This window comes from Pagrus pagrus (genome assembly GCF_965226575.1).
Source record: "Pagrus pagrus genome assembly, chromosome: 14".
In the NCBI taxonomy this organism is placed as follows: domain Eukaryota; kingdom Metazoa; phylum Chordata; class Actinopteri; order Spariformes; family Sparidae; genus Pagrus; species Pagrus pagrus.
The window spans coordinates 22,856,081-22,871,988 of NC_140198.1; the positions used below are offsets into that span (position 1 = coordinate 22,856,081).

The window sequence follows — 15,908 nt, forward strand, 5'->3', positions numbered from 1 at the left end:
TCAGAAGATTATTAAGTGCCTAATTCATGTGTTTGTTCTCCAAATAGGTTGATTTAAACAGAAATTAACTAAGAAAGCGACGGTGACTCCAAGAGAGTTAAACACACCGTTATGGGACTAAAAATGGACAGCCATTCCTTTTTTGGACTTAGTTATGATACTTATTGCATTCTCTAAGAATGGGTGACGTTAGATATAGGCTATCAGACAAACTGTATATTTTTGTAAAAGTGGAACCATTTGCACGTTAGACTTTTGTCTTTACACGGATTGTTTACGGTAACGGTCAAAATAATGAGTGTTTACCTGGTTGTCTTCATAGTTTTATCCTATTTTGTCTGGATAAAATGCATTTACTATCGACACCGGCGAACTTTGGTGAAGTCGTTGAAAGATGTACTGGACGTTTCCTCCGGCACAGAACTAGACGGAGCAGATGTCAGAGCTCTGATTGTAACTGCGCATCCGGATGATGAGTGCATGTTCTTCGCGCCAACGATCATACGGCTCGTTGAGTTAAATGCCAGCGTTCATTTGCTGTGTTTGTCTGAAGGTAAAGCTACAGCATACTACTGTTTGCATAAATAACGTTAAGAATTCAGTGTTAAGTTACGGAGAGATACATGTTGATCATGTGGCTTGCTGCTAACCAACGTTAGCTTGTTTAAATTACACGGTTCACCCATTAGATTTAACTGAATATTGTAAAAAAACAAAGCACGAAAGTAAGTTGAATCTCAGCTCTCCCAAAACAGTGGCTTTGCTTGTCAACCACTGAGCAAAAACATCACATACATGCTTTGCAGAGCGACCGTGTCTGACTAAATAACTGATTAATGCTTGTAGATGAGGTGCGCTAAATTGTTTTTTATTATTCATTTTAGAAAAATTGAAAAATATTGTTGCTAACACGTGACTGCTTGAAACAAACAGAGCTGAAATCCTTTTCTATTTAAAATCATACTATGTTGTGTCCACATAATAACAGCCTACAATATCCAGGAAGGTGTTTGTTGGTCTTTTATTCATGATTTTTGAGTGACTAAATCATCCTCTACTGTCAGCTATTGTTAGAGTTAAGAAAGCTGGCCTTGTTTTTCTTTCCAGTCGAGTTTGCGATTGTTTCATGTTAATGTAAAATATAGTTAAAGCTTAGGTAAAATATATCTATATCTTAAGACTTAAAATGAACAAGGACTTCTTGGGTGAACAGGAGGCATCTTTAGAAAGAAATGCTATCAACTGTTGTCTCCTACCTACTCAATTTCCAAAAGGTGTCATTGCTTGTTTTACTGGTATTAAAAACACAAATTAAACATGTTTCATGTCTGTACAATGCTGTATTTCATTTTGAGCCAGCCTAACTGATGTTAGAGGACTATTTTTTATTACACAGCTAAAGGAAACACGATATTTCAAAATCAATGAATGAATGAATGAAGGAATTTATTTGATCATTAAAAAAACATTAAAAAAACTGTAGTCAATACATGCATTAAAAATCATTGAGGAAGAAAACACAATAAAGTCAAAGGCTTATTTCCATCCTAGTTCTCATGTAGAACACATAAAGCACCACAAAATAAAAGCCAAACAAGAAGACGGCAAGCGAGACAGCATTATAAACATATTACTCCTTGGCACAAAATACCAGCAAAACAACCACAGTTCAGCAAAGCAAGACAAGACAATACCCATAATAAGGGAAAAATACAAATAAAAAAAGCAAGTCTACATGCTCTTTTGTTCATAGGAAGCTAAATTTAGCTAGCATGTACTCTGTAACTACCTCTTTAAGGACACTTTAAACATCCCACAGTGAAACACTCAATTTTAAGTTTTTGGGCACTTAGACAGAATCTGCTTACAGAGTTTAGACTTTGATTTAGATTTTCCTTTCATTACGGTACATCTATAGCCAAATTTGTTTATATTATCCAGGAAACTTCTACCATCAAGGAGCTCAGCGTAAACAAGAACTTCTCAACAGCTGTGCCGTGTTGGGGATACCAGTATCCAGAATCACCATAGTGGACCATAAGTAAGCAGCCATCTCCAACACACAGCATACAAATTACAACATTTCAATGATGTGCCATTAAATGTTGAAAGCACTGTGTTTGTTTTGGCTTGTAAGAATTTGCACTGTTGAATATTCTTATTTGTGTGTTAAACATGTTTATACTGTACTTGTCCATTGCAGATTGAGATTGAAAATGATTCAAAACCAAGACTAATTTTTTGCTGAAAATTGAAATAAACCAAATATACTTATGCTGCCTTCTTTTAAGGAGTAGGATCTCAGCTCAGCAAGTCTCCCTGCTGGAGGCCATTATTCTCCTCCCAGCCACCCAGTGTCTGTCAGAACAGCTAGAAAGTTGACCACAAATCACACCCATCTGTTCTCACTACAACAGAGCTGATCGAGCCTGGCCTGATGTATTAGCTCCGTGTCACAGGGGAAATAAATGATTAGGCCTCAGGCAGTGATAGGTCAGCCCTGGGGGACACACATGGAGCCCCTTTAAAAGCTTTATAATTCCAAACTGACTTCAATCTATCTATCTAACCATCTATCTACAATATATATCCACATATCTATTTATTTATTTATCAATCGCTAAAGTATAATAAAGCAAGTTTTAAAATTATAATTAAATGTCTTTTGGTTAATAACTTATTATAACATTTATTGTTTACCTTTGTTAGTTTTTTTTACACATTCATTTAACCTTTTGAACACAGAGGATCAGTCAATGTCAGTGAGTAAGTTAAGGGACATTTGGATGGCTTAAGGGCTGGTTGACATTGTTTTTTGCACGTTACTTGCCCATTTATTGAAAGATATTTTCCTCTTCAATCCAAGATGGGTTAGGGTTAACTACTGACTTTAGGTCAATTTTGGCTATTGACCAAAGTGTCAATTCACTTCTTAGTGTTTCTTGAATTGAAAACTTTTTGCGGATGATGGGTCCTACTTCTTCCTTTTCTGTTGCTCCCCAACAATTTTCTTGTGGAGCTCTGTGGGAAAATTAGTGGAAAGAAAATAGTTGCACATTCCAGCTGTGTTGCAAGAACAGTTCAAACAAAACACTGGCGTTGTTTGCTAGCTCTCATTCATCTTAGAGCAGTATGGAAACAAGTACATAATATAGGTTCTTGACAGGAGACGATGAAAATGTATGACTTCACTGAATAAAATATGTATATTATCTCCATAAATGCCATACATGACATATAGAAACAGCTATCGCTCTTTCAGTGTGGTTGTGAATGCCTCCAAGTTAAAACAGACTTCCCTCATAAACCTCACTTCAAACTGTATCGCTGTCCAAATTCTTGTGGACGTTGCTCCTCTTTTCTGTTTTCTCCTATATTTTGTTGTTGCTGCAGCTGTAAGGCTCTCAGTCTCCAGGCTCTGGCTCTTGGCAAGGTCAAGTTACAGAGAAAGTAGCGGTAAAAGGTGATGTTGAAGAGGGGGATTTTTTTTCTCCTTTGGATCAGCTCTGTAGCTTTCCTTGAAAATGTTTGGAGTTTCTAGGAACCGCAGGGCTGCCTACATGTGAGTCTCTACATGTTGGCTCGCCAGGAGAGCTGCATGAACTCTGGCACTAACCTGGAACTCACAGTAACAAGCTGGCAGCCTGCCCAGGTTGTCTGCCCTAGAGAACATTGTTGGGGTGTGTGTGTGTTGTTATATACACACGCACAGACTTCCCAGTTTTATCATCTTGTGCACACAGAATATAGCTGAACTTTGATCTCAGTACTGTCTGCACTTCTGCTGAACTGGAGTGTAGCCCGTTTTCCCTTTCTGTGTATTCTGTTGTTTGCCCAAAACACACACCTAATCAGCACTTTGAGAGCCCCAGCCCCACTCTCTCACAACCAAGCTCTCTCTCTCCCTGTTCCACCCCCCCTCCTCCTCCTCCTCCTCCTCCTCTTCCTCCTCCTCCTCCTCCTGCTCTTGTCCATGTCTGCTGAAGCCAACTGCCAAGGACTATGGGATACATTTTGGCAATGCTCTGAGCACTGCTAATGTAGGTCAGTCCAAACTGTTTTTCTCCTTGTGCGTCTGCACATGGCTAGCCACACTTTGGCTTTGCTCTTAACCTTCACTGCCCAAGTATGTGCAGATGTACATCCTTGACTCGAGCCCTGTTTTTCTCACTGATCATTTTGTTCTCCACTGAGAAAGAAAAAGATGCAAGGCTAAAGTTTGCAGAGAATAGGAACTAGAAAATCTGATTAGAAACCAAAGCTCTATCTTGTCAGTTTGATTTGCGCAGTTACAGTCATGCAGTCCAGTTTAACAGTCCTGCAATTCTTCCTACCTGCATGAAGTTTAAATGATCTGTTTTTTGTTTAAACTGGAGGCTGTAGTTTGTGGTGCAGTTGAACTTTAATGTGTTAACAGAGGTGTGTGTGTCTGTCCTTCAGATCAGATGGACAAAATATATGTCCATGAAACGGAGTCAGCGATTTTTAGATATCCGTCTTCTCCAAACTGTAGATCTTAACAGGACTATTTTTTGAATGTTTCTACCACCCGTCCATGCCATGTATTAAAAGCATGCACTTTAACTTTGCATTATGAATGTGTAAAAAAGAGCCCTGGACAAATTATTCAAGGTCCACTGACTTTTTCAAATAGTTCGTACGTCATAGTTCAAGTGTTTTGTGGGCAAATAATTGCAAAGTTCAAAGTTCAGTTGTCAGTTTCTCACTGACAACTGCTTTAACCTACCAAGCTGCTGTCAATGAGGATACTGAGAAAAATATTGTATTTTGGATCGACATAGTAAACGTACCATACCCTCTGATGTTTTTGTAGTTTTGAAACAACACGTGAGCATCACTAGTTTGGGAAATGACTGTTGTATAGAACTACAGAGACCAAATCAGTGTGTATGGTTTTCAGACAAACTCATGCACTTCAGATGGATGGTGGGTTAGACAAGGATGACTGGAGGTGAGTGTAGCTAAAATACAGTAGTGCTGTAGCAGTGCTGATCCCCCAATATAATATCAAGCATTTAAAAAGCTTTCATCAAGGATTATGTCAAGTCCAAAACAAACTCAATAGCTATGAGCCAATGAGCACCTTGGCAGAAGAACTGAGATTTTTATGTGATGCTATCAAGGGACCAAACCCTGGAGCAGATTCTCAGAGTTTGTGTGCTCAAGATGTTTGCCCTGGGGCTTTAAGCCAAGCTGGGTATTATTTCTTTTTAATGCAAACACAAACCAGGAAGTGTGCTATTCCTTTGCATGTCAGCCATGACACAAGTTTTCCAAAGAATGGATGTTAGTGAGTAATGTGGTCTTGTAATGACACTTTAAATCCTGTCTTGGTTCAGTTAAATGTGTTTCTGACAGCATATTCATTTAAGACCATTTGTGATATAGGTCATCTTGTTAAAAGAATTAAAGGTTCCCTGTGGTGTTTTTGACCTCAAGCATACAAGGATGCATAGGTGTTGTTCCTTCTGGTTGACGTGCTACACATTCCTGCCAGTGGTTTCACATTATCCTACAGGCACCAAAGACATACTGCAATGCACCAGCAAAGCCAGTGTATAAGAAGACTGCAAATCAGACACAAAAGTAAATTATACTGTATTTAAAATGCTTAAAGGAACAGTTCACCCAAAAATGAAAATTCAGTAATTATCTACTCGGCCTCATGCCAATGGAAAGTCAGGTGTAGTTTCGTTGTCCACAACATTTCTCCACAAACATCCCCTGTTTCCAGTTGTTTTGGGGTTTTTTACATTTCAAAACAAGTCCCCATCTACTTCAGTTGTTCAGGAGAATGTTGCACCTCTGTTTTGCTGTGAAGTTCCAGAAATTCTTTATGGACCACGAAACTTCACCTGACTTTCCATTCGCACGGCTTTACCATTGAGTAGATAATGACTACAGTTTCCTTGTTCCTTTAAAATATCTTGGATGCTTTTTGAGGGACAACATTCATTCAACACATTTCAGAGCTCAAGGATTAAAACAATAGTAAGGAGTAAAACTGACTGTAAACAAAGCTTTAATTGACGTCATCATACAAGTGGAGTAATATCAAGATATTGTCCAACTCAGTAAAACGGTATTAGAACTGAGCAAAAATCATCCCATTCATCAGGATAGTGTGATGTACTGGATCCACTGGACTTCTGGGTTCAAGCTAAAGTCACAACTTAAGTGTAGTGCACAGTGCGGGTTATGTTTCATGATGGCAGATATGGGTGAGACTTGCTCACTACCAACTGTAACCTATGGAATAACACGTGAATTCTGCTTTAAAATAGGATTTTCCCTTTAATGCTCAATGAATAGGACAGCTGTGTTGACAGTATCTGGGGCCCCAGTGCATTTTGGGGCCTTTGTGATCAAGCTGGATCTGAGCACGCTCTGCTGCCTCTGCACTTGCACTGGCTTGACCTGTGTCTGCTCCCTGCACTCAATTATAGCTGCTCACTGCACAAATCCAGCCATTGCACTTCTTCATTACACTATCCACCGGACTGAAGTGAAGCAACGCCCCGCTCTCACACAATCGTGATAACATACTTCATATTTACTTAACTGAAATACATCTTTACCCAGAATTCAATCACAAACTGAAAGCTTTTATTTTTGATTGGATTCGTGCAATCCTCTGTATGCATCAATACAACGAGCTCAGTTCAGTTCAGAAAAGCGGTATACTCTGTAACACTCTATCCCCACACAAGGTTTAAATATACATTGATCAGAAGTAAAAATAGACCTGGCTGTTTTATAAGCACATGGCAGGGCGCGTTAAATAGTGGAGAGATGTTCCAGCCTTGCCACTGACCTCTGGCTGTGCTTTTATCCCAGATACATTTGTCACCAGCACACAGTGGCCTCTGCATAGTCAAACAGATGCTTTTCCCATTTCACCGAGTCCTGCAGCCAGCAACACACTGCGATGTTGTCACGTTCGATTGTTCTTTTTCTGCACAACTTACTTTCAAAACAACATCATTATTTCCATGGTTAACAGCATTATTTCCATGGTTGTTTTCATAACCGTTTTATTATCTCGACATGAGTGAAAATTGGCAAAACCTGCCACCACAAATGTCTCCAAATCGCTGTTTGTATTGGTGTTGTAACTGTAGTTGTAACTGCCTTATTACGGTGGGATATTGTGGGCGGACTGTCAGTTTGTAGTGGCATCTCAGCCGTTCCCAGCAGGACATATAATCTGACTGTGTGGACAGAAGTCTGGCAGTTTCGCAGGCCTGTGGTCCATGTGACCAGACTAAACAAGCCCTCTCCGACATACACACACACACACACACAGAATCCCCTTACTGGGCCAAAGTTCAACCACTGCATACAGATGCCTGCAAGCAATTAGACATCCACATGCAAAACTACAAAAGGGGGAGCTGTGGAGGTTACTTTAGGACATTTTGCACCGTTGCCATGGTGAAGCTGACATTCAGCCTGCATCCTGCTTGAGAAAGGTCAGGTGTCTTATGTCTGTTGTTCATTTTTCTTTTCTTTTTTCACCCGCTCGTTGCAGGCTTGTGCTTAGCTGCGGTTGTCAAGCTGGAAGACAAAATGTCTAAAATAACAAATGAATAAATGCAACAATAAAAAACAGATATACTCAAATATTCAGTCCAACAAAATCCTCTACTTTTATGTGTTAGCTTTCTGTATAAAGCAGTTATTAAAAGATTAGGCCTGTGTTTTATTCATTTGAAGCATGCAGCATGTCACATTGGTTACATATGTGAAATGCTGCATAAGATTTACACAAGGTTCCATTTCACAGGCCACCCTACTCAAATAAACAGCATGGACACACACGCACACACACACAGGCCTTATGACATGTCAGTGGTATCTACGTGTCACAGCAGTGCATTCACTCGATGACAGACAGTTTTAAACTATCTCTGAACCCCCATCCATCTGCCCCGCCTCCCTGTGACACAGCCGACCCCCACCGCTCCACCCCTTACACCAAAGCCTGACCCTCACACCAGTGGCAGCCAATAGATTTGTGGCCTAATCCATCACTTCCCTCTACCAGCTCAACTGTCCTGGCTCATTGTTTGCAACCAAGGGGAGGGGAGCAACTGTTGACACACCCCCACACCTACCCCACTCTATGCACTTATATATACATGCACATGCGCCGCCCCCATGTGTACAACAACACGTCATTGATCTCTCTGCTTATCTGCTTGAACCAAGACCCCCACAGTTTGGTTTATTCAAACTGTCTTTTCAGGGTTCTTTTGTTTTGTTTGTGTGTGTTTTTGATCAATATACAGCAGAGAAATAATGACTGGTGCACAAACTGAATCAACTACACTTCAAATGCAACCCTCGGGACTTTTATGTGAACTGCGTTGACCCAGCTCATATCTGAGTCAGCCTGAGTAGGTTTTTAAGTACTTTCCTCTTTATTTTTTGTGGCTGGTTTCTCTCGAGTTCCAGGGGAACGTTGAACAACCATAAAAAGCAATGCTCATATTTTCTAAACCAAGGGGAAAAAATCAGATATTATTTCTGCCAAAAAGGGAGTCCGTGCATGTTTAGTAGCCAAAGAGCTCGGGCTGGCCAAGTGTAATGTTTGATGTATGCTCCGTGTTGTCTCCAGGCTGTAGTTTCAGAAGAACATGATGCTAAGGGCCTTCCGACCCTTAACCCCTGGACTTCCTATCAGCACTCCCTCGTGTTTGCATTCCACAACAGCCTTTCTTCAAACACAGGGTTAAATCTGCACTGTGCACAAATCTTGGTTTTCGGAAAGGAATAAAATTGCACAGCCTAAGAAACATTCAGCATGCTTATGTTGTGTATGCAGGCACAATGCACAAACGTTGTGGGTTTCACTTGTATCTCAGTGAAACCCTGTTGTAAAATCACTGTCCCTTTCTTTGCAGAAAACTGCCAGATGATCCCAAAGCAGAATGGAGCGTCTCATTGGTCTCTTCTGTAATTGTGAAGCACATCAGAGCTCACTCCTTCAACATGGTAATGTCAACTCTGCGCTAAATTCTTTCCTCTCAAAGCAGTGGCTTTTCTGTCATTTCCTGTTTGATGTTAACACACAGTCCCCCTGCCATTGTGTGTACAAAACCCATGTATTGTTTTGTTTGCTCTTTACCATATGTTTTGGCACCACAGCTCTCTAGCTCATTATCCCAGTTTCACTGTGGTCTGTATAATAATCCTGTCAGCCGCAGCTGTCTCTTTTCCTCCAACTCCGACTGTACTTTGAGCCTCCCTTAAATCGAGGGGAAATGGCCTCTGCCGCAGCAGAAGGTTTGGATTCAATTTCTTTGTTTACACAGAGATCCTTATCTGCCCCGGTGTTGTTCCGCACTATTAGCCAACGGGAATGAGGCAAATTTAGAATCAAAGAATTTTCATCCGGTCCGCTCTCAACAAGTAGACAAATACTCTGACAAACAAAGTATCGCAGCAATGGGGGGAAAAAGTTCTGTAGGGAAGATGAACACACATCTGCACATCTGGGTTCTTCTGTCCTGTAGTTGCGAACTCTTTTAGTTATCAAAGAAGACAAACAAACATGGTCTCCTCCCATCCTGTCAGGCTGTGCAGCAAAAAATGCCTCTAGACTAAAAAGTAGGCAGGAGAATCGCGTCAGTTGCACATAAACCCCTTCCCTGATACACACATGCAGGAAAGATGCACAGCTAGATGTGAAAAAACAATTTACTTTCCCTGCTTAGTGAATTAAACGATGAGCCAATTAAAAGAAAATTTGTTGCACTCTTACGCTTCATTTTCAAGCAAAACTGTCAAACATTTGCTGGTTCCAGCTCCTTAAATGTGACAATTTGCTTCTTCTCTTTTTCATTTATGACGGTCAATGAAGAGTCTTTGTGTTTTGAGCTGTTTGTTGGACAAGAGAAGCAACTTGAAAATGTCCCTTTGGGCTCTAGAAAACTGATGAGCATTTTATAGACTAAACAATTAATCATATAAATGACTGGCAAATTAATCGATAATGAAGGTAATTCGTGCAGCCCTAAACTGTAAAATATTGTTTCTTTGGTCAGACAGCATGCCAGTCCCTTGCTTTTCCATAAACAAACCACCAAAAGAGCTTATGCTTAATTTATGTTGATTGCAAAGTCCCAGTCATGGTAGAATACGACTGAGTGCAGCAAATGCCAAATCTTTAGTCAAGCACTTTTTCTTTCCCTTTGACCTGATTTTTTTTTTCTTTCACTCGCTTCCTCTGGTGTGCAAGCATGCAAACAGAAAAAGGTTTTTAAATATCAGTTGTCAGCTGCCAAGCAGCTCCACAGTCAGACACAGAAACCCGTCCACCAAACCAAGAAAAATCTCTCCCTCTGTCTTTGCCTCCGTTTATTTAAATTCACTTTTAGATGCCCAGATTCTGGCTTTACACCCACACAGTGAGATATTTTGTTGTTTCAGGTGCTGACCTTCGATGGAAGAGGAGTGAGCGGCCATGCCAATCACATAGCCATCCATAAAGCTGTCAGGTACTCACTGAACTTTAAGGCTTTGATATTTTTTTTTTAAATCCCTCAACTTAAAGACGCCGTCCTCAGGGATATTATGTGGCTTACACATGCACACAGAAATCCGCCCACTCCACAGTCGTAAAACACCGTCTAGGAAAATGCAGAACATTTAGACTCGCATCAACATCCATCTTTCCAAATGTTTCCCCACAAAGATGCACACACACACACACACACACACACACACACACACACAGCATGTTTTTCAGAATTGGTCTGTTACATAGCTGAGAGGTCATCCAAACAGAGTCCTCAGAGGCACTCGGCTTCGCTCCCAGAGAGCAGCAGTAAATCCTGTCCCTGAAGTGGTGAGGTGGGAGGGCAGCTCTGGTTTGGAGAGGCCAACCAAGCAAGTTGCATCAGACTGTTGGTTAGGGAAAAAAAAAATGTGTTTTGCACTCTGAAGTGTACTTTGCTGTCCCTGTGTTGCGCTGATGCCTTAATTGTGTGCCGCGTTAGTCATGGCCTTTTCCCTCACTGAGCCTATATGGCTCTCTGTCAGTCTGTGGGCCTCATCTGTTGATAAGATGTGAGCTCTCCAAATCACATCTCATGATTCCCATTAGGCTGGAACCCAGAGGGGCTGTGCACTAGTTTCCACAGTGCTCCAAAGCTTGATGGCTTGTTTTTTGTCAACATGTTAACAGCTATAGCACATTGAAATTCAAGTTTGAAAGGAAAACTTGTCTGTGCTCCCACCAAGACTTGAAGTGCTCTATGAAATTGTGTTTTGCTACACAGAAAAAAAAACCCTCCAACACTGAACAACATGACCTGAAACACACGCAGTGAAAGATGTTTCAGTAGCTTGGCAGCATTACTCCAAGGCCTTTTCTGTGGGCTTACAATCGATCTTAGCAGTTTTGTGTTGTAACCAGGAACTTAAGATAATAGTAAATATTTTCAGGCTGTATTGTGATACACAATATATATCTCCTCACTGCAGCGGCCCAGGGTTCGAGTCCAACCTGTGGCCTTTCGCTGCATGTCGCCCCCCCTCCCTCTCTCTCATCCCAAGGCACAAAAAAATACTAAAATAAAAAAAAAAGCTATATCACAATATTTTTGTCTAAAATCCTCGATATCATTATTGCAACAGGGTACTTTCACAAAATATTAAAGTCAAAGTTCGCCCAAAACCGAAAATTCAGTCATTATCTACTCAGCTCCCATGCCCACAAAAAGGCAGGTGTCTTAGTGAACAACACATTTCTGGAGCTTCACAGCAAAACAACACTGCAGCGTTCACCTGAACAACTGAAGTAGATGGGGACTTGCTTGAAAACAAAAAAACAACCCAAAAAATAAACATGAAATGTCTCCAAACAGCTAGCCCAGAGATCCCAGATTGATTTTTAAAAAGACGTTTTTTTAATACCCTTTAGCCTAGCAGCTACAGTGAAGATTTTGGCCAGAAAAAGGGTGTAAATAACATCTTCTCAGATCAATCTGGGATCTAAGGGCTATATTCTTTTACAGGGTTTTTTAACAGAAAAAAAAGTCACCATCTCCATCAGTTGTTTTGGGAGAATGCTGCAAAGCTGTTTTGCTGTGAAGCTCCAGAAATGTTATGTGGACTACAAAACTTCAGCTGACTTTCAATCTGCATGGGAGTGAGTAGCCAACTACAAAGTTTTTAATTTTTGGGTAAGATGCTCCTTTAACACAAGTAATCATCAGTAATGTGGATATACTGACTATAAGGGTAAAGGCAAGTCTTAGAACAGTAAAATAGTCTTTTCAGAAATGTACATCACTTTGCTGTAATGCAGTCTTTAAACCAGGAAAAGACAACACTTATGCCATATCGCAATGTAAAGATATCCAAAATATTAGATGATATAACTATGTAAAGTCAATATTGCCCAGCCCTAGTTGAACCCAGTGTAACCAAATTTACATTTACATTTTGGCAAGCAGAATCGTCACACTGTGGCCATTTTTTGTAAAGGTGAAGCCAACACAAACCCCATCAGTAAGACGTATCATTAAAATGTTAACTTTATTTACTTTTACAGTGCGTAACATTGTTCTTTTCTCCTCTCACAGCCATCTCGCTTCCACTGGACAAGTACCCAATGGTAGGTTGGATAGAATAGATTAAAAATGTTTAAAACTTGTGACCAAAGTATCACTTGTAACACTTAGAAAGGTTGTCTGTAAAAGAAAAAATCTTTAGAGAATTGTTTTAATAGAAACGCCCTTCACCAGATGTGAAGTATGATGACACTGGGTAGACGTGCCCAAACAAAAGTTATATGAATTATTAAGCTTGAAGTAGCACAACTAAATTTACAGACTGCTTCACAATTAGACGAAGCAAGAAATTACATGAGAAGCACCACCTCTTCAATCTGTACTTTCCACATTGAGAACCCTGGAAAGTCCTGTGAACACCGACTCAAGAGTGGGTGTTTTGTTAATGTACAGCGCCCTCTCCTGTTCAAAGGGGCCGCATGTTTCACCTCTATACATTTTGGTCTGCTGGTGGCAGCATGAGGCCAGTTGGATATCTGAAACATCAACAATACACAAACGTTTGTTTGTCAACCACTTTTCAGTTGTTTCATTCTGTGTGATGTTAGCAGATGTTAAAATCTGTCTTGAATCAGAATCAGAATCAGAAATACTTTAATTTACATCTTTGCTGTCCAGGCAAAATGTCTCCCAGTTTGTTTGTTTCATTTCAACCTACATAGACTTAATTTTTACTTTCAGTTGCATCTGAAAGGTTGTATGACGAGAGGGAAATTTTATTCTTCTTCAACAGAATGTGAAAGGAAAAGTAGGACAGAGAGGGGGCGACCTGTTCCGACAGGCTCAGCTCATTACTTTGCTAGTTTGGTAAACATTGAGGCCCACAGGGCACACCCACATCAATGTTTGAGCAGACAGCTTGATAAGAAACGAGCACAGCAGGCCCATGCAGTTAATCATCTCTGAGATCTCAACGGTTGCACTTTGCTGTTGAATGGCAGGAAGACATTATCATCCAATTCCCGAGGCCACAGTACTTTATCTGGGACAAAAAAACTCCAGTCGGCCTCGCCCTCCGTGCGTGCAGTGAGCAATCATAAAACAGTGGGTGCATCATTAATCATGCTCTTTGGTTATTTATTACACCTCCCCTGTTTGACTGGTCTTACTGTAGCCTCCAGGAGAGGAGGCAGCAGAGAATTAGGCTCAACGTGATTGTAATAAGCCTCCTCACCTGGCTGTAGAGCAAGACTCAGTGCTCATTACTAACAACTTTAAGCCTCTTGTGCCCTACAATCTCCCACTGCATGTGAAGGTTTATAGTTCTAATATCTTTATAGAGGGTTATCCAGTTTTTCTATGATTCTAAGTGTGAAAAAGAAGCCGTGTTACACTGTTCGAGAATGACCTGGTTGACTGTCAGCTGCTGTTGGAAATGTTTAACATATTAACAGCTAACTAGGTCTATGTCTCTTCTCCCCAAGACTGCCGTTTGCTCTCCCTGGTGACTGTTGGCCTCCTCAGGAAGTACATCTCCTTCCTCGAGCTCCCCCTCAGTTGGCTGCTGCCCTCATGTCTCCGCTGCACTACAGGCTCACAGGGCTACAGGCAAGCCAAAGTAAGCCTCGAAATAGACACTTTGTTGGCAGAGACGCGTTGCTGTCTACTATTATAAAGTGCACATGTTTTTTTAGCACCTTCTAACAAGGGCATGTACAGTATATGTGCTGAGAGAGCGCAAGAGCGGGGATAAAGTTTGGAAAAAGAGACGCTACAGCAGAGCAGGGGTGTCAAGAATACACTCATTCTTCACTCAAGTACAGATACTTATGTGAAAACTGTACTGTACTGATTCAGTGTTTTTACTCAGGTAAGAAAGTACCTGCTCTGAAATGTACTCAAAGTATAAAAGTAAAAAGTACCCCTCTGAAGGACATTTCTACAAGCTATTTCTGTGCAAAGCTAACTGAACCTTGAGTCATATTAATGTAATTCAAAGACTATTAAACTTAAAGGTAGACTCTGTAGGATTTGTCCGAGTTGTTCGTAAACACGCTACAGATATAGTTAATTGTTGTGTCTCTCCCAGGACGTGAAATACCGACATTTTAGGTTGGTTGTAAATAATCTATTATCGATAATTCAACTCTCAACTGCATTAAAGGTGCACCATGTAGTTTTGGGGAATAACTTTTAATCAGAAGAGAAAGATCTTCATTGACTGATTTTTTTAAATTATTTTTTCGCCGAAACAAACTTAATAAACAAACTCTATTCATGACTGAATAAACTGAATAAACAAAGTGACCTTAAAGGACAACACTATTTCATACTGTTTCACTTTGTTTATATTTGGCGGACCCTGCCACCTTTCTAGTTTCAGACAGTGCTCTGGGACCTTATTTTCCTCTGAGAAAAATTGTTTATTCAGTTACGGAACAAATAAATATTTCTGAGTTTGTATTATTGACTCATTAATATTGTAAATGTTAAAATTCTGAGTTTGAATTTCTTCTCCAAAACTACATAGTGCCCTTTTAAAACTAAAGCAACAAGCCTTGGTACAGATATGTGTGTTAAAATGGAGGGAGTAAAGTAAAAAGTTGTGTAAAATAAATACTCAAGTAAAGTACAGATACCTGAAAAAAATACTTAAGTGAAATAGCTAAGCATTTGTACTTCGTTACCTCTAACCTCTGCAGCATAGTGAGAAGTTGATTCAGTATACAGTATGTCTCATCAGGCTTATATTCCATAAAGCAATAAATAGATTTTCTAAGCATCAGACTTTAAGCACTGATGGCTGTGACATGAGATGTTATGGCTTGTATAATCTCCTGAACAACCCTCTCCTCTTTTCAGGACGCCATGCTTTGCCATCGCACTCAACTCCTGTGGTTTCGTCACCTCTACATCGCCTTCTCTCGGTACATGTTCGTAAACACATTCCAAATCATCCCACAAGGACCAAAGAACCTGAAGATCTATTAAGTTAATCGCATCCAGATGCACTGATTGTTACTCTGTTAGGTGTCCCCACTGGCTAACTACTTGAAACCTGTGAGTCGAGTTGCAGTTTACACATCCAGTGAGCTGTTTTTCCAGTTCTTCCAGTACTGTAGTGGCTAAAGTAGCCTGAAAATTCTTTCAACAGCACTTTCTATAAATAACTTTGAAATAACAGTTATAGAAGCGTGTTATGTCCTTTTGGCACAGAAACATCTTTATTGTTTTGGGTCATTACACTGTATATAAAAACAACACTAGGGCTTGAATTTCTTATCATCTTATAATTCCAAAGATTGTTGTAGATACTGTAGAGTATTTGTGGTATACTTCTGATTAAAAAAGGTTTGATTCTTGTAT

The 15,908-nt window shown here is 40.2% G+C and overlaps 1 protein-coding gene across 1 annotated transcript; it reads left to right on the forward strand.

Annotated features, from left to right (window-relative positions):
• Positions 1 to 253: 253 nt before the first annotated feature.
• On the forward strand, positions 254 to 15,907 carry pigl (phosphatidylinositol glycan anchor biosynthesis, class L). Its single transcript, XM_084374585.1, has 7 exons — positions 254 to 553; positions 1,942 to 2,041; positions 8,928 to 9,018; positions 10,456 to 10,523; positions 12,615 to 12,646; positions 14,027 to 14,160; positions 15,405 to 15,907. Exons 1-7 carry the CDS (start codon positions 295 to 297, stop codon positions 15,531 to 15,533), a joined length of 813 nt encoding a protein of 270 aa, XP_084230711.1. The 5' UTR covers positions 254 to 294; the 3' UTR covers positions 15,534 to 15,907.
• The last annotated feature ends 1 nt before the right edge of the window (position 15,908 follows it).